The following is a 19,357-nucleotide window of genomic DNA, read 5'->3' as shown; positions in this document are numbered from 1 at the left end:
TCACCGATATTTTTTTAGACTTGGTTATTTTTTTATCCTATTAATTTTGTATGATTTATTAAGTTAACAAAATATTTGAATTACCGGTATTTGTATATATAATCAGTACTTTTGAATTAAGAATTATTTATATATATATATATATATATATATATATATATATATATATATATATATATGAATAAGTATTTTTAATTTAAAAAGTCGTTAAGTACTTAGTTCGTAAACAGCAATAAAAAAAATAACAACAGTACGTAGTTGATTTTGTGAATAAAAGTTATTAGATTTGAATATGTTACGTGTTATTTACTTTGAATTACAGATTATTTATTTATTTATTTAATACATAACTAAATTCAAGTAGGTTAGACTTGTGAAGAATAATTAAATACATGAGAAAAAAAGTTCTCTTAACAATTATGTTGAGTTGTCTAACAATCTTAAAGAGACAGTGAAATCTTACTATGACTCATAAATTTTAGTTTTCAAATGATAAAATTTTAACTGAATTTTAACATCATATCACTACTTTTTAAGAAATATAAAATATTCAAAAATATTTTTCAAAACTCAGTAATAATGAAAATATATCATAATCCTTTGGAGTATAACTTGCTGAGAGGAGGAACAAAAGAGTACAGACAGAAAAATTGGATCCATTTAATAACAAAAGAGTGCAGAAAAAAAAAAGTTATACTCGACCTGGATTAGTCCATTTACTAACACAACAAGATAGAAAAAAAAAAACCAAAATGGGTCAGTATCTATCAATTAAGTAAAAAATCAGTGCAAAAAGAAAAAAACATTACGCCAGCTTGCCGTGTTGCCGGATGGGTTCTATTTTCCAACTTTGCGGACCGGCTGGGTTGGACTGATCCATTCTATCATCCAGTTATATGTTCCTTCCTTATATATTTGTTCTCATCCCTATTTAACTGTGATAGAGTTATAATGTTAATATTTTAGTCTTTTTTCATTAATATTAAGGTGTAGTTAATAATAATGGGGGTTCAGGTAGAACAACCTTGTGGTCGGCTTTTTCTTAAGCGGTCCGAATTAGATTGGTACGTTTGTAAATAGGCCGGGTCGGTCCAGTCCGTTAATAAAGTGTGACGAAGTGAGCGGTCAAACGGGCGCGGGTCGGGTCGTTTTGACAGTCCTACTCCTAGCCTCAGAACCCGTTTTCGTGTCTTCCACTTTGCACCCTCCATTGTCGCTGTAGAAGAGAGGAACATAAGTGAGAGAAGCAAGTAACTGTACGGAAACCACAAGTGAAGTCCTCATCAAAGATTCACTTCTCTTTATCCCTTTTCTTCCGGTAATTTCACTTAGCTTTCTCTTTTAAATTCCATTATTCTTTATCAGTTGCATATCGTTGCATATCATTTACATTAGCCTAAGTTCTAAAATTCACCTTTACTTTTGACTTCTATGATGTATACATATTAATCGTCCGTACTTATTGATTATTCACAAGTTTAAACCTTAAAGGTACTTTTTGCATTTGGTTTTGATTGGATAAAGAAAGAAGGTATATGATAATGATTAATTTTTCTCAGCTTTTGAGTATTGAAAATATTTCATTGACAATTGAGCAAACACAATGAGTTCTCCACCTCTTTATGATGATGAAGACGATAACGGACCATCTTTCATTGACGAGACTGACATTATCCATGAAGTTGAAATGGATAATGAAGATCTTCCTGACGCTGATGATGATTCTGAACTTGGTAGGGAATTTCTGTAAAACCTTCTGATCCTTAATTTCAATATTAGTAGGGTTTTATGTGGCATGTCTTGTGTATTATTTCTCTATTATGTGAAAATTTTCAACTGTTATTAATTTGTTATACCTTCATTGTGTCAGAATTTAGAAGTATTGTTTTTCTATGCGATGATATATTTGATAATGATATTCTTTTGAACCATTTCAGAGGACGAGGATGGTGATTTTGTGCACAAATTCACCGCTCATACTGGTAAGTTTTGTACCTTTTTGTTTGTGTTTATGCATAGGTATCCTGATTCTGCTGAGACTTAATTAGATTGAGATCAAATTCTGGATTCTAAGTAGACGTTCTGCTAATGTTTTATTGACAATATATTATCATTGTTATCATTACTATTTTCCCTTTTTCAAATTCTGAAGTGGTGTATTTTATGTATGCAATGTATTACCAGGGAATTTATGGTATTTTCTTTGTTTTGTTGAATTCTTATATAGGGGAGTTGTACTCAGTTGCCTCCAGCCCAACTGATGCAGCCCTAGTGGCTACTGGGGGTGGAGATGACAGAGGATTTCTCTGGAAGATTGGCCAAGGAGATTGGGCTTTTGAGCTTCAAGGTATTTGCATGACTCCAGGTTTACTCATGGATTGATATGTTTCCATTTAGGACTAGTGCTGTTGCACAATAATTGGTAAAGTCAAGATATGTTACTTGCAATTTATTGAACATCCAAATGACTTTTGTTATTATTAAATTTGTGCAGGTCATGAAGAATCTGTATCTAGTTTAGCTTTTAGCTATGATGGACAGCGTTTGGCATCAGGAAGCTTAGATGGAATCATTAAAGTCTGGGATGTATCAGGAAATTTGGAAGGTAAAAAACTTGAAGGTCCTGGAGGGGGCATTGAGGTGAGATTGATAGTCAAAACAAGGTGTTATTTTGTAGTTATTAGTAAAAGAACATATCAACTGGAAATGTCATTATTTTTCTTGTTTTTCCTTGTTTTAAATAGTTGCTAAGTTAGATGTCATGAAACTTTTCAGTGGCTTAGTTGGCATCCAAGAGGACATATACTCTTAGCTGGTTCTGAGGATTTTACCATTTGGATGTGGAATACTGATAATGCTGCCTTACTTAATACATTTATTGGTCATGGTGATAGTGTAAGCTGTGGTGATTTTACTCCTGATGGTAAGTATTTCTCTTCATCTTAGTGCATTTTTTGTTAATTGTTGTTATTTGTGCCATATAATTTTACACGCTTCTGTTTATTTTTACTTGATACCTTAGGGAAAATAATATGTACTGGATCTAACGATGCAACCTTGAGAATATGGAATCCAAAAAGTGCAGAAAGCACTCATGTTGTGCGGGGTATGTAAATTGCTCTTTATTTGTGTTTATTGTGTTTTCTTTCTATGTCCCGGTAGTACATATTGCCGATTATTCATGCCTCCCGTCTAAATAGTTTGTGGTATTACAACTCTTTGTAGTTATTTTATTTTGAAAACATATCCTTGAATTTTCCACTAGAAAAAAAAGGATAGTATGTAGTTTGAGCAATTTTTAAAATCAATTAAAAGCAGCTTGCTTCACATGCATATTTTATCTATTTTTCTTATATGAAGTAGGGACACCATTCAAGATATGAAACTTGATAGATATCATGTCATGATAGTTTCACAAAAATCTAATAATTTTTCTTTCATCTGCAAACTTTCTTTTTTCCTTTTTTTTCTTCTATTTTCTTTTTATAACCTGCTAGAGTTTGCTTTCTAGGCCATCCATATCATACCGAGGGGTTAACATGCTTGACAATAAATTCAACTTCAACTCTCGCACTTTCTGGTTCTAAGGATGGATCTGTTCATATTGTGAATATTACCACAGGAAGAGTATGTCTTTTCGTTGCATTTGATATTCACTGCACTGTTTTCTTTAGTCTATTTGTCTTGTCTCGTGTCTTTGCCTCGGGTATGTCTCATTATTCTAAGAAGCCTTTGGCTGTGTCTTCACTATTGATAATGTTTCTAAAATTTGTCTTATGACTTCAAGTTATATATCTTACTGAAAATGTCAGAGACAATAGTTGCTTAAAAGAAATTTGAGGTAAAATCATCTAATGAACTGATTGATGCTAAATATCTTGGTAGTTATTCAAAGAATAATAGCCTCCAATGTCAGTTATAAAGATTTGACTGAAGAACAATTTTTGTTGGACTACTGTTGTCTTGTAATTTCCTCTTTCCTGTCAAGGGCTAAAGGGAACAAGCATGTGAACATGTATGGGAATCAGATCATGGAGCGATTAGCAAGACTACTTTCGGACTATATTGTACCTATGTTTAATTTAAAGTTCACAATGGCAAGAGTGGTCTGATGCTTAATTCGACGTTAACTTCAAAGCAGCTGCCATCCTTTCTTCAATATACATTGGTCAAATTGGTATATCTTTGTCATGCCCAAATGTACACGGATAATAGTTACTTGGTGGACTTGTGTTTGGAAATTGAGTAATTAGTTAATTCAGGTTGGCAGTCTGTATGTAACCTAGCTAGACTCTTAAGGAGGTCTTCAATTTTACTATTTTTGTGTTTCATGGATGAACCAAAGTTTTCTAAGAATTTTGTCCTTAATACTGTAGCCTATCTTGTCCTGTTTTATGACAGCAAATTCCTTCACTTTCACCACTTTATGCCGTGCAATTGTCTGTTTGTATCTGCATTCTACAGATTTTATTACCTTCCCATTTTGTCTCTAAGAAACATGTTTATGTTTGACAGGTTGTTGATAATAATGCCCTTGCTCCTCATTCAGATTCCATCGAATGTGTAGGGTTTTCACCAAGGTATGTATTACGATTAAGAGACTGCTCATATTCTATCTATATGTGCAATCTTGCATGTGTACAATAGAAATTTTAATGGACGGAGAGGTTTTCTGAAAGGGATGAAAACAATGATGATGATGATGATATAGGTCCACAAATGCAATGTTACAGCCAAAAGTCTTTAGTCTTGTGGAGTGTTTGTTTAACGTCATCGTTTTCGTTCCTGGGAACGTGAAGACGAGAATAAATATTCCTGCTTTTGTGAGATGATTAAGAAAATGTATTCTCTGATAACATTATATCCAAGAAAATGACCCCTTCACATTTTAGACTGCGTATGCCCCGTGGGAAGGGAGTGGGTATGCCATGGGATGGAAGTTATCGCCACAATAACTACCTATTATCACTACATCGTTCTCTCTTTTCTATCTTCGTTTTATGTTTATATGTTTCAATTTAATTTTACTTCTTTTTTAAATTATTAAATATCAACCAGACATGATTATAGGAATATCATTCCTGGGTATAATATTCCAAGGAATATGATTATTGGGAACACTATGATACTGTAAAACAAACGTGCCCTTGTTGATAACAGAATGACAGGCATAGTATAATAGGGTTTGTTTATTAAAATGAGTGAAAACTGAGTGTCATGGCCTCATGAATTGTTATTAAACTTATTATAGCTGAACTAGAAGTTACTCGGTGACAAACACCGATTCAAGAAATAATTGTAGTTATTCACGAGGAATAATAGAGAGCAAAATGATCCAAACCTTGCTCAAATATGAATAGTTTATACATATGGAATTTTGAATAGTTTGTTCTCTTAAATTTGCTACAAGTCATCAATAACTTTGTTCCTTGAAATTGTATGATAGTGATTCCTGGGCCGCAGTTGGAGGCATGGATAAAAAATTGATCATCTGGGATATAGAGCATTTAATACCCCGAGCCACCTGTGAACACGAGGTTTGTTGTAATCTTGCTTTATTTATGCATTCAGAGACTAGATTGGTCTGTCTGCACCATACACTGGCTTATATCTCGTGCTTTAAAGTTAACTTTGCCTTGTGGGACAGGATGGAGTGACATGTTTGGCATGGCTCGGTGCATCATATGTAGCTACTGGTTGTGTGGATGGTAAGGTGAGATTGTGGGATAGCCGGTCTGGTGAATGTGTAAAAACATTAAAGGGACATTCTGATGCCATTCAGTCTCTTTCTGTGTCTGCTAATCGGGATTACCTTGTTTCGGCCTCACTTGATGGAACTGCTTGTGCTTTCGAGGTTGAAAATTTTCGGTAACCAATCCCTGTTGTAGCATTGCGTAGGATTGAAGTTGTCAATCATCAAAGCAAAATCTTTATGTTATGTCCATGGCTTGGAGGTGTGGTGTTACTATACAGAAGCCAGATTGTTATTTTTATGCCGAAAGTGAAAACTGTAGTAACATAAAATTTTCCTGGACCCGGACAATTTTATAACAAAAGATTGGATTGTTTTACATCGTTTTCATATTTATTGGCTTTGATGTTCATTCATAAATTGTGTGTTATTTACTATATGTTCATGTTTTTTTAGGGATTTTCACATTTACAAGCTAACATGGACTGAAAAACAAAAAATGAATCTTGTAAAAGATGCTTCGGCATCTTATCAAATCACATTGCCAATAATTTATACGCGGTTCAGAAATTAAAGAAGGGCCAAATTTGAAAGGATATTTTTCTATTAGTAGTCCTAATTCTGCTAAAGCCCAATGAATGTTGTTAGATGCCCATTATTAATAGCAGCCCTACTTGATGGTGTAAAAGCTTTTTGCATTAGCTGTGCGTAATCAGTAAGCTTTATTTTTCAAAATAATGTCGTAAAATAAATGTATAGATTTTGTAAGAAAAATAAAGAAATAAAATAACGTTTGATGACATGATTATAAGGACGTATTTTCAAAGAAAAGAGAGCCAAATTCCCACTATTTCTCCACTATCATCAGGAAAAGTTTTCTCTCTTCCCACTATTTCATCCATTTTTCCAGGTCTGACGTGTGTCGAAGCGAAATGAGTTATCTTGAAGTTACTTTTGCTAGCAAGTTATTCCCATTTTACCTTGTCATGAGAAAAAAAAAACGAAAATTCCACTAATCACCGTCTTAATAAAGTAATAGTTGATGTTTCAATGAATAAATTCCATGTATTATTCCTTGCCTATAGCGGTTGGGAATATCCTGATAACATCAAATATCTTTACAACACCTCCAATGCAAAAACATTCTAATTTTTTTAGTAGTGAGTTTATTCTAATCATATCATTTTTAAAAGTCTCTTACAAATTTTACAGTTTTAAGAGAATCGTGAATTTGTACTTTAATCTTTAACAGATTAAAAAATTAATTAATAGTAGAATTAACTTTTATTTATCTTTAAGATACAAGTCTTATTAAGACTCTCAGTGTATCATATCAGCGTACATTTAATAGAATTTTTTTAATAACTTAAAATTCTGCTTAAGACTCATATATTACAAATACTAGAGTATTGTCATGGTTTCTTTTTTTTCAGGATATGTTTGGTATAAATTATAATCAATGATTAATAGTCTCTTTTATTAAAAAATGATGTTTATAACTCTCTTCTCATTTGTTTGATAGTATTCATGAAAATAATATCATAATTTTTTTTTTCTATTGCCAAAGAATTTGCTTAAAGAATTAAAGAGTCTGATTAACAGTTATAACTATTTAAACTTCAATTACCTTTTTTTTTCATTTCAAGTGATTGTTTATTTCAAATTTAAAACCATTCACTATAAATACTTATAAATTTATTTTTAAATTTTAATATAAAAAGTTGTCGTTTTCAGAAAATTCAGACAAAATAGATTATCTTAAATTATTTTCGACACACAAATATGAAATTTTAAATATATCTGGAGTTACTTATTTAAAAATCTATTTATATATAAATATACACTGAGAATGAAAGAACAGAATAGATTATTTATCAGTTCATTACAAAAACTTACGTTGTTCTCGTTTAACGGCTTTTAAAAAACATGTTTGAAAATTGTTTTAAAGTTTGGAAACAAAAAAGAAAAAGAAAAAACATCAAACAGGTGCTTTTTTGTTTTTCTTTTTTTTAAATGATTTTTTTAAAATGAACAGTAATCAATTTGGCCCTGATAATTTCATATACTGTTCTGTAATTTATTTATATTTTGTTTGAAAATGACAACAATTTAAACATTAAGCTTTATGGATAGAATCTCATATCTTGTGTCCAAAGAAAATGACTTCTTTCCATCTTGTAAATCAAGTTTGTTGCCTTATCTAACTTCTTTCTTAGGCCCTGTGTGAAAATTTAACGCGTTAATACACCACTTAATTCAGATTATTTTAGTTTATATTTTTTTTCTAAGAGAAAAATAACGTGTCAAACTCAATTTCATTTAGAGATTTTTTTAACCACTGTTTAGAGTTTGACTTCAATTTTTGGATAGAATCTCATGGTATCGTTGAAGCTTCATATTTTAAAATATTTCTGAGACTAATTTGGATTCAGATCTAACCACACTTAAAGTTTATAATCTCTATCTGATAATGCTTTCTGAAAAGAATTTCAAGTTTGAAATCACAGTTAATTTTAACTTCAAAATTCTGGTTTTCAACTCTTCAAAAGTTTTTAACCTCTAAAAAAAGTTAGGTTAGACATTTTGATTCTCTGCATTCCTTTTTTTTTTTTTTCATTTTAGGGTCAAATAAGAAACATTCATAAAAATTTAAACCTAATTTGTTTGTGGGTTGTCACAAACGAAATGATAGTGACAATGCAGAGGACGATGAACGCAGATAGAGCAATAGAGAGTTTGAAAACATCCTTAATTTCCCAAATGGAGGGCAATGTGCCATGAAATTAGCATTTTGTGTCTTAATTTATTGACAACTTGCATATATTATGTTATTTGTGTCCAACTCAATACAACAAAAGAAAATTTCCAACTTGCAACTTTCACTTTCCTATACAAGATAACAATGTTGACATTTAACTAACCAACATTTATGTCTGGAAAGTTTCGTCAAATGCCCAATGATGCTTGTAGTAACAATTAAATTCTCCGCTCATTCTTCACCTCCACAAACAGTGCAGTTTATTTGGAGACATTTTTGTTTATTTAGATAGATCATAATTTTTTTAGAGTCTATTTTTGCTGGATTTGAGAGTAAAATAAAAATCAAATCAAATTACAACATATTAACATATTAATGAATAATAATTATTGTTTTAATATTAATTTTAGTCGCTAACGATTAACAAATAAATTTTAAATTTAATATAACTTCACAAAATTTGTTTAAAATGAGAGATTTATATTTATTTATATATTATTAATTATAGTCGAAATAAGATTTTTACGGATAATCAAAGTGACTTGGTTACTAACTCATTCTTATTGTTATTATTGTAATATATGTTCATACTAAATATTAAGAATTAAAGACGATGTTTTATATTAGGTAAAAATAAATAAAATAATTAACATATATGTTCAAGAATTTATTGTTTAAGTTTTTTTTGTTGTAAATGATATTTTGATCTCTTATATGAATTTGCACATATTATTTGTGTTGAATCTTTCGTGTGTCTTTTCTCAAAGAAAGTATAACAATAAAGCAGTGAAAATCCCTCAACTTTAAAAAGATTGAATACTACTCAAATACTTGTGCTTAAAAGGAGGTATTCCAATGTAAATAAACTTATTTAAAAAGTGAGTTGGAAGTTTAGATAAAAATGTAAGATGATTAATATATAACTTGAAAAATCTAGTAATCTATTACTTAAAAGTTTTGAGTTGAAGATGATATTTTAATATCTTAAATGAATTTGTTTACATAATTTTTTAACATTTCTTTCTCATAAAAGCACCACACATAGTATCTTTAAAAATTTGACGTTATTAATATTTTTTAATTTAATGACTAGTTAGATTTTGGTTAAATTATGTTTTTAATTTTCATTTTCGTAGCAAAATATCCATTTGGTCATTCTATTTTTTTATCTCAATCTGGTTTTTATTTTGAAAAATTCGATGCAATCAAGTCTTTTTCGTTAGTGGTGCACTAACAACGTTAGAGTCATATCAATTCTGGATTTTTTTTATTTTTTAATTTATTTTTTTTTATTTTTTTAAATTAAAAATTTTACCACTTGTCAAGATGACGTGGTAGGATAGTGTGATGTGACAGTGATAGTGTGACATATCACTATTATCTCAGGTGTCATCTCATCATTCTCAAATTGGTCTCTGGTTTTTTATTTTTATCTCAATGTAGTCCCAATTTTTTGTAAAAATTAAGTAATTTTGTCTCTTTCTAAATTAATACCAAATTTAATTTTCATATAAATTATACACAATTATTTCTATCAAAATTTATATTTTCAGTAAATATTTTTAACAAAATTAAGTTTATTTGAATTGATATTCTATATTGAACTTTATTTAAATTTGTTTTAAAGTTGTTAATAAAAAATCATGCTAATAGAAAAAAATCAAAAAATTATATTGATATTTTATTATATCATACTTTAATATGATTTTTTTATTTGAATTTATATTTCAAATAATTATATATTTTTAAAATGTGTAAAGTTCGATAATTCATATACAAATGTTTGAGTTGGTATAAAAATAATAATTATATAAATTTTAAAATAATTTTTACCGATTTATATAAATCGAAAATAAATAAATTTAAAATTTGAAAATAATTTTAAATAAAGTTGAATGTAAAACACAAATTTAAATAAACTTAATTTTGTTACAAATTTATAATAAAAACATTAATTTAAATACAAATTTGTATAATATTTATATAAAAATTAATTTTTGTTTTAATTTGGAGAGAGCGAAATTGTATAATTTTTACAAGAATTGTGACTAAATTAAGACAAAATAAAAATACATTAACTAAAATGAGAACAAGGAAATGACACCTGATATAATAGTGACACGTGACACTATTACTATACATCACACTCTCATTGCCACGTGGTACGACGTTAGCTTGACACGTGACACTATTCGTTAACAATGTTATTGCATCACTAACGAGAATGACTTAATTGTATCGAATTTCTCAAAATAAGAACCAAATTGAGATAAAAATAAATAAATGAATCAAATCGATATTTTGTTAGAAAAATGAAGAATAAAAATATAATTTAACTTTATATTTGTATGTGACTGTGAATAGGTGAAAAAAATAACTATTTTGAACTTGAAGTTATTTCGTATGGTATCAAATCAGATGAGCCATACTCCGTAGCTATTTAGTGATTTATTTTATCAGATTAATATTGAGTTTAAAAAATATTTATGTTTTATTAAAAAAAGAAAACCTCTTGAACTTTAAAGTAAAAGGTTTTTTCTATTTTTTTTTTCCATGTATAGTATTTTTCTCATGGAATGTTCTACCCATTGCTATCTACTTAACTTTCTAATCCTTTAATAACAATGCATAATAGCAAAAAGTGAAATTAGATTAATAAAGGTTAACCAGCATATAACGGAATTGACACTTGCTTTAATCTTTAAACGATGGTATAAGTGTGTGACAGCGATGTAAGATATTTAATCTTAAATCAAGTTTCCAATCTAATTACACAAAAAACAACTTTAATAATGACACAATAATGAAATGTATAAAGCCATATAAGTATTTTTTATTTCTTTTTGCTATTTATTACGTTAAGATAAAATAACATCAACAGATTCTAACTGTAACTATCAAGAGCAAAAAAATAGGGAAAGCAGTATTTAATCAAGGCTGAGCCAGAGTTACCCTTTTGGAAAGTAAAAAGTGGTATTATTTAACATTATTATTTTAATTAATTCTAGATACAATGGTAAGATAGATAATATATAATTACTTATCTTTTAGAAAATGTGTTTGACACATTATTTATTTAATTTTAAAAATAAACTGTACAAATTATAAAAGTTTAGAAATAATAAGAAAAGATGTGGTGGAGATGGGGAAAGAAAAAGAAGAAGAAGAAAAAATACATGGAACATGGGAATGCAGAAGTTAGGAGGACAAAAACTGTCTGAGATCTTATCTTAGCAAAATCATGCGACACGGGTGACGCTTTCAAGATACCATTGTCACCAAATAATTTAATTCAATATTCTTTAAATTTCTATAACTTCCTAGCTACCTAGCTTCTAACCAATCACCAAAACAAAATCAAACTAGTAAACATAATTCAAACCGTAAAAAAAAATGTAATATCTCATAGTTTATACTTATTATTTTAAAAAATAAATAAATGGATCAATATAAAAATATTAATGTATTTCTTTTGTTATAATAAAAAAACTTTAATACAAAAAATTTATTTTATTAAATTTTCTTTTAATTTTATTATTGATTATGTTTAGTCTTTAATAGTCGTATTTATTATTTATTATATATATACTTAATGCAGATATATTTTTGTAGATTTAAACTCTTTATTTAAGGTTGATTGTATAATAGTATTCATTTCTTCTGTTTTGTGAACAACAAATACATATAATAATATTTTGTAAACAATAAATAAATATTTAATTATTTCAATTATTACTAGAGCTAAAAAAATAATTTAATTATTTTTCTTACTAAGATTTTTTTTTTATTCTGAAGTGAAATGTGTTAATACTTACATTAAATCAATATATATATATATATATATATATATATATATATATTGACAAAATTTTAAAAATATATATTATTTTTATGTAAAAATTATATAAAACTCATGCAAGCTAAATACAATAAAACTTCAAAAGAATGTCTAAAGAAATGTAAATTTTTATATTTAAATGAACTCAAACAATTAAAGATAAACATTACTGTTAATTGTTAGGATGTGGTGTCTTTAGTTTTGAGGGTTAGATATTAGAGTATGTTGTGATTTGGGTAACTAGGTGGTTTGTTGAATGGACGGTTTGTTTGGTATTGAGTGGAAAAGATGGTTGGCTTATTTATCTACTTATCCACAATACCACCCTACGACCCATCATATATGCATTCTTCTTTCGTATTCTATTCAAATTATATATCTTCAAAAAATTGTTCACCAATTCCAAGGATAAAGAATATATATCTAACCAAAATAATTCTCATTTTAACAAATAAAAAAATAATATATATTAATTGTATTATATCAATTCTAGGAGTGGTCCACAAAATTTGTTCAATTATTAAACTCGATTAATATTAACTCCATCGTCGCGATTCATGGTATTTGAAGAAAACGCAAAAAAATCACTAAAGCAATAATATTTATCCCGCGAAGAAAATATGAAATTCTAAAAAATTTATGTATTTTTATTTTCATGATATTTATAATAATAATGGATTTTATTTTTTCTTTTTAATTAGGATGAGTTGAAAGTTCCATATTAAATAAAAATAAATAATAAATTAATGATCTTAAAATTTTGAGTGTTTAATAATTTCTTGTTTCTTATATAAATTTATTCATAATGTATTGATATTAAATCTCATGTCTTTTCTAAAAAATATTCAAATTTTTAATCTCATCGAATTAGTTTTGTTTAAATTAGAAAGTTGAAAGAGTATAAAAAAAATAATTTTTTTTAGATTAAAGAGAGAAAGTAAACAAACAGATTTACAGAAGTGGTAAAATTGCTCTTCTATTTAAAATAATATTTAATTACGGCGTTTGATTATTTTTTTTATAAAAATATATATTAAATTTGAAAAAACTTGAAAATAAAATGTAAATAAATTATAAAATCTTCATAATATATTTTGGATCTCTACTTTGAACCTCACTTAAAAAAATACTAAACCATTTTTAAATTTTTAATTTATATTTCAAAATAATAATAATAATAATAAATAATAACAATAGTTTAAAAGATAATTTCAAATCAAACTTTAAAAAACGGTTATTTAAATAATAAATTGGAAATATAATTATTTTAATTTAATAAAAGTTACGTATGGATAAAATTAGAAAACAAATATCTAATGATATCGATAATAAAGTTATTTTATTTAATTTTATGATTGATTAATTATTCCTCAAAAATCTAATAGATATTTTCATCAATATTTATGGATATATTTTAATCCAGTACACTTTTCATAATTAAATTTTTATTATAGTTTTAAAAAAGAAGGCTTATAATTGTTTTACAAATTGTAATTTTAATATTTGTCAAAATACGTATTTAATTTTTTTTTAAGAAGTATTGTTCCTGGATAATTGAAATATCGTTAACGAATGAGTCTGATTAATCGGATTCAATCAAATTCTTAATTATACGTTTAAGAGATAAAAATATAATAACAGGGTTTTTATTTGATTCACCGTAATCTAAAGAAATAAATATCTAATCATCTAGTTTGTTACATTAAAAATAATTGACTAAACCACAGACATCTTGATCAATTGCGATAATTTTCTTTGTTAGCTTATTTTAAGAATCGAATGTATAACATGCAACAGAGAAAAAGAAAACATCATTGAAACAGAAACTTAATGCTTCATTTGAGGTACTTGGAATTATAGGAAACACCTTAGTTAGAACAGTTGTTACACTTAATATATTTTAAAAAATTAAATATATTTTTTATTCATTAACTTTTAATAAAAATTATAACTAATTTGTTTTTAAGTTTTGGACAAATTTTAACTTTTATATTTAAAAATATATGGATTTAATTATTGTACTAAATTTTGCAAAATTTATTTAAAACAAAAATATGTCAAAGCAATATAAATAATTTAAATAATCTCATCAAATGTATTTATTAATAATATTAAGTATATCTAATAAAATTTGGTTAAATGAAATAAATTAACATATTTATAAAATTAGGAGATTAAAATAGTCAAAAATTAAAAAAATGATTAATTTTAATTTTTATTAAAAGTTAAAAAATAAAAATCATATCTAATGTTTTTGTCCGATAAACATTACAAAATTCAAATTAAATTGAAATGGGGAGATTTTAAATTTTTTAAGAGGAACGTGTTTTATTTGGATTTTAATTTTTGTTATATTATGAGGGAGAGAATGCAAAATTATTAGGTGACAAATTTGTAGTGGCGGGAAGAGAGGAAGAAATAGCAATTATGGATGCAATTATATGCTTCCATTCAATACACGAAACGCATCACACCCAATTACCTTCTTCCGTCTCATAACCTATTTTCATCATCTTCACAAACTCTCTTCCAATAATTCATCCTATATTAATGCCTTTAATGCCACGTGGCCACCCACCTGTCATCCCAATCATTGAACCAAGATAACAAATCAGCACCATTCACCTTCTAATCAAACCACAACAAGTGGACCAATCATATCGCTCCACGTACACCACCCACACATCTTATTTCAAACCATCTTCTCAACTTCTAATTATCGACTTACCACGTTACCGTAAATAAAAAGTTTTCATCGTACGAATATTTATTATTTTAAAACATACAAATACTTTCAATTTTCATTTATATTTTATTATTACACAAAACTAATATTATTCGATATTTATGTACTTCTCAGTCATTTGTGTAAGTGAATTAACTACATTCATTACAAAAAGTTCTTTATATACGAGTCATAACTGAGGAGTCATCACAAGATTGAATTTTATTCAAACTTTGTTTTTTGTTAGTGTCTAAAAATGTCATCATCTCAGTTTAAATTAATATATTATTTAATTAATATGCGACAAATTAACTAGGATAAATTGAATTGACACATCTTCGTATACGTGTGTTTTTGTTAATTGTTTCTTTTACAAAAGTTGTTACACCCTAGATCAATCACATAGTAACTCAAGCACAAGCCTTGATTATGATAAATAACATAATAAAGGTTTTTAGGTGTTTATATCTATATTTATTATTGTAGTTATAATATTTTTCGAGGTATCATGAGAATAAAAAAACTTGGTTATATTTGAGAGGATAAACGTTAATTTTCATTGTACATTTTTATTATTTCATAGAAAAATAAAATGAAAAATACAAATTTAGAGATAAATCTTTATTTTTATAAATATTATATTGTTATATTTGCATTACAAACAAAAGATTACCATTTGTTTATTTTTCTTGAAAAAATTAATCCAATATATAATATTTTATTTATTTACTAGTATATGTTACAAAATGATGATTTATTATGATAACTTGTTATGTGTTTATTGCTGAAGTGATGATTTGTTGTTTAACTGATGGTATTCTCATTTGAGCAAGAATAAGGCCTGACTCTCTGTTTTTTTCTCTCTAGTTGAATCTTACTCAGGCAAAATAGTATATGATATTTATATGATGTAATTTATGTATTTTTAGGTTGATAACTCCTGTGTATAAGTGTGTATAAATACGTGAAAAAAGGTTTCAATATACTAATTCATTAAAGATGTGATATATCATGTGTTTTACTAATGATGATCTGTGAACCAATGAGTATGATTGATTGTAAAGTATGAAATATTGGACATTACTGAGATATTTTTAGTGTGTAGATATGTATTAATGTGATATTTTGTACGTGTTAATAATTACCAAAACTATGATGATATTCTCACTTAGATAAACAAAATTATCACACGACGAAGAACCAATGAAAATTACATTAACTTAAAAATTAACTTTATTAGTACTCGATTATAAACATATAAATCATGAAATTATTAAAAATTTGAGAAGAATCTATATAATAAAAGGAAAGATGATTAGACATATTAAGTTGTTAACATGTGTTAGTCTTTATGAATTAATACTAATTTTTTGAAATTAAGTTTGATGTGATTTATGATAAGTAATTAATATAGAGTTGTACACTGAGTGATTTTCTTTTCCTAAAAGAAAACGAAAGCATTATATTATAAATAGGTTGACAAATATAGAAATAAATATTATCTAAATGTTGAGGTTTTTCTCCTGTAAAATGCCTGCTATTAAAATCATGTACTGAGAAAAAGTTGTGCATGTTCCTTGAAAGTTGGCCCAAAAAGATGGCCGATTTGTCTTAATTTTGAGTGACTAATTCTACCAAACAAACGATTTATGGTGAAATGAATAAGGTGTTGGTTGCAAAAGAAAAGGGTGTGAAAGAGAATTAAAATATTCAAAAAGGTTGAAAAAGAAAGAGACATGGAACCTCATTAATAAATGCACGCAAAAGACAACGCCGTCTTTCCACAATCAAATACATTTCTGTTCAGGCCGCCAATAATTTTTAATTCTAGTTCAACCCCTCTACCTCAACGTATTTGCCTAAATTATCCATCAATGTGTACGTGAGACTACGAATTTAAATTAGTAGGGTTTGGGTATAGTAGTATAGTACGCGCATTTCAAAAGAATACATTATGCTTATTCGTAATTATTTTATTTATTGCTGTATCACTTTTCAAAGGTTGAATTATATAATAATTACGAATATTTACTTATATTTCTGTATTTAGACATAGCATATCATTAAAAGTAAACCACAATTTAATAAATTGAAATTTATTTTTTAAATAAAACATAATGTAAAAAATATTTAAACATAAAACTTAAAACAACTCAAAGCATTTAAACATAAATCATAACTAAGTAATGTAATAAACATTAGTATTCTTAAGTTTAAATTATAAAATATAATTATTTATGGCCCAAGCCATAGACGAACATGTTATCATATTTTGAAATTCTGAAATTGACACTTTAACTTACATTTATTAGTTATAAAAATTAAAATTATGTATATATCTATCGGAGATCATAATTTATTTATTTATGTTTAAATTATAACTCTGAATAACTTTTACCTAGAAATTTCAGATATGAAATATATATAAATCATTAATCTTTGACCATATTTCCCACGAAAATTATTGCTACTTTTTTTCTTTTCATTCTACCACATATGATATAACATACTTTATAAGAAAAATAAAATTGTTTATTACATTTTATGAACCATCCTTTTTAAAATTTAAAAAAACTAAATAATAAAAATATATTACAATTTAAAATATAATAGTCCAATATGACGTTAAAAGTTTCAAATGTAATATTAAAAATAAAATCCTAAATAATTCAAATATAAGTAGCAACCAAAAAAATATTACAAACACGATATTATAACATAATAAGTTAAAATCACACACATTTGCAGCGAATGTTTAACTTGTTATTTAAATTGCATATGTTTGTTATTTTAAAAATATTTTCTAATATACAGATCCATATATACATATTATATTAATTATAATTTAAGAGTTTGCATAATAATGAACTGTCTCTTACCTAAGTTTGATGTAGGATGGATAAAAAAGGGTAAATAAAATAAGTTGTTGCATTAAATTGTATCCAACATGCTTTAAGGGAAAGTGCAACAAGTAGTACATTTTCATTTATATTCATAAAATGTCCATGGATGAAGAAGGAAACCTAAGAAGAAGAAGAAGAAGAAGAGAGAGTTTCTCAACACCCCTGGTAACCTCCAATACTCTATTCCAAACATTTAAGGAGTTTCTATACCTGCAAAATGAAGAATCCTTAAAAACTCTCGTAGAAATATAATTAAATAATCATATTCGTGTATCAGGTTGATACTCTCGCGCCAGCGGCTTCATTCTCACACAATGAGATCTAAAATTGACGCTTTTTGACTTGTAACTCACTGGACAAGTCAGTCATTTTCGCTTAGCAAGTCAGCCTGGCGCCCAATGGTGGTTTTTTTACCTTATGGGATGGTCTAAGGCAATATATATGAGTCATTTCTTTATGTTTGCAGTGCTTGACGCAATTCCGGTGCCCCCAACATGAGTATTTGTCTAAAGAAAAATTATACTTTGACTTCCCTTTTTTCTTTTACTTTCATCCTTATTTCTTGATGTGGTTTAGTGTGGGTCATTGATTCTTTCAAAGAAAAAAATAGTAGTACATTAATTAATGACCCACACTAAACCACGTCACGGAGTAAATGATGGGGGTCAAAAAATGTGAGTCATAATATCATTGTCCTTGTCTAAAAGTCAATATTTCTTGTCCAATCATGATTCCTTGAGTTCCAACTTGTTTTCCTCCATCAAAATTGTTTTCTATTGATTTATTTCACACACTTACAATAGAGATTATAAGTAAAAAAATATAAAACAACTAAAATACAAAACAATACAAAAATAACATAAAACTTGAAAATTAAAAAAGATGAAATTTGTGAAGAAATTAAATTTATTCACAAAATTTAACACTAATAATAAATAAAAAACAACATTATCAATTCTCCTGTCCCAAGGGAATATTTTCTCCTTGTTTTAAAATCATTGCAGTAGTTACAAATACATTGTGCTATATCATAATTGTCATGATTCATGGACATTTGTTATTGTACATATGAAACATAATGAGTTCATGTTAAACTTTTTTATGTGATAAAATCATTGATGTTATCATGTCAGATGTGTTTGTTAGGAAATCAATTTGATTTAGGTTGAACATAATATAAATATTAATCTGCAAAGAACATATGAAATAGATATGAGTTATATCGATAATTTGAATCGCATAGAATAAAATTTTAAGTAGAAAAAAGATGATGAAAGATAGTTTTCATTAAGAGATCAAGAATCATCAAAATGTTATGAGCGTGAACTCTATCATAACCTTGTTAATATATAAACTGAATTATAATATATGATTTTGTTAAACTTTAAGTAGACATTAATTTTACACCAGTGCGTACTTTCATTTAAATAAAGTGTGTATT

The 19,357-nt window shown here is 27.0% G+C and overlaps 1 protein-coding gene across 1 annotated transcript; it reads left to right on the top strand.

Moving 5' to 3' along the window:
• Window positions 1–1,158: 1,158 nt before the first annotated feature.
• LOC114189606 (transducin family protein / WD-40 repeat family protein) lies at window positions 1,159–6,112 on the top strand. Its single transcript, XM_028078218.2, has 11 exons — window positions 1,159–1,318; window positions 1,560–1,733; window positions 1,938–1,982; window positions 2,228–2,347; window positions 2,495–2,640; window positions 2,776–2,923; window positions 3,023–3,106; window positions 3,512–3,627; window positions 4,516–4,580; window positions 5,447–5,537; window positions 5,648–6,112. Exons 2-11 carry the CDS (start codon window positions 1,604–1,606, stop codon window positions 5,870–5,872), a joined length of 1,170 nt encoding a protein of 389 aa, XP_027934019.1. The 5' UTR covers window positions 1,159–1,318; window positions 1,560–1,603; the 3' UTR covers window positions 5,873–6,112.
• Window positions 6,113–19,357: the final 13,245 nt, after the last annotated feature.

This window comes from Vigna unguiculata, chromosome 7 (genome assembly GCF_037176805.1).
Source record: "Vigna unguiculata cultivar grain cowpea cultivar isolate G323 ecotype 2 chromosome 7, ASM3717680v1, whole genome shotgun sequence".
NCBI lineage: Eukaryota > Viridiplantae > Streptophyta > Magnoliopsida > Fabales > Fabaceae > Vigna > Vigna unguiculata.
Note: the sequence above shows the minus strand (reverse complement) of the source record. Positions and strands in the feature narration are given on the sequence as shown.

Excerpts from the sequence above, each read along its gene's own strand:
- LOC114189606 (XM_028078218.2), top strand. The coding sequence starts at position 1,604 with ATGAGTTCTCCACCTCTTTATGATGATGAAGACGATAACGGACCATCT. Across the intron at positions 3,107-3,511 it reads AAGCACTCATGTTGTGCGGG|GCCATCCATATCATACCGAG; the intron begins GTATGTAAATTG and ends TTTGCTTTCTAG. Across the intron at positions 5,538-5,647 it reads GAGCCACCTGTGAACACGAG|GATGGAGTGACATGTTTGGC; the intron begins GTTTGTTGTAAT and ends CTTGTGGGACAG.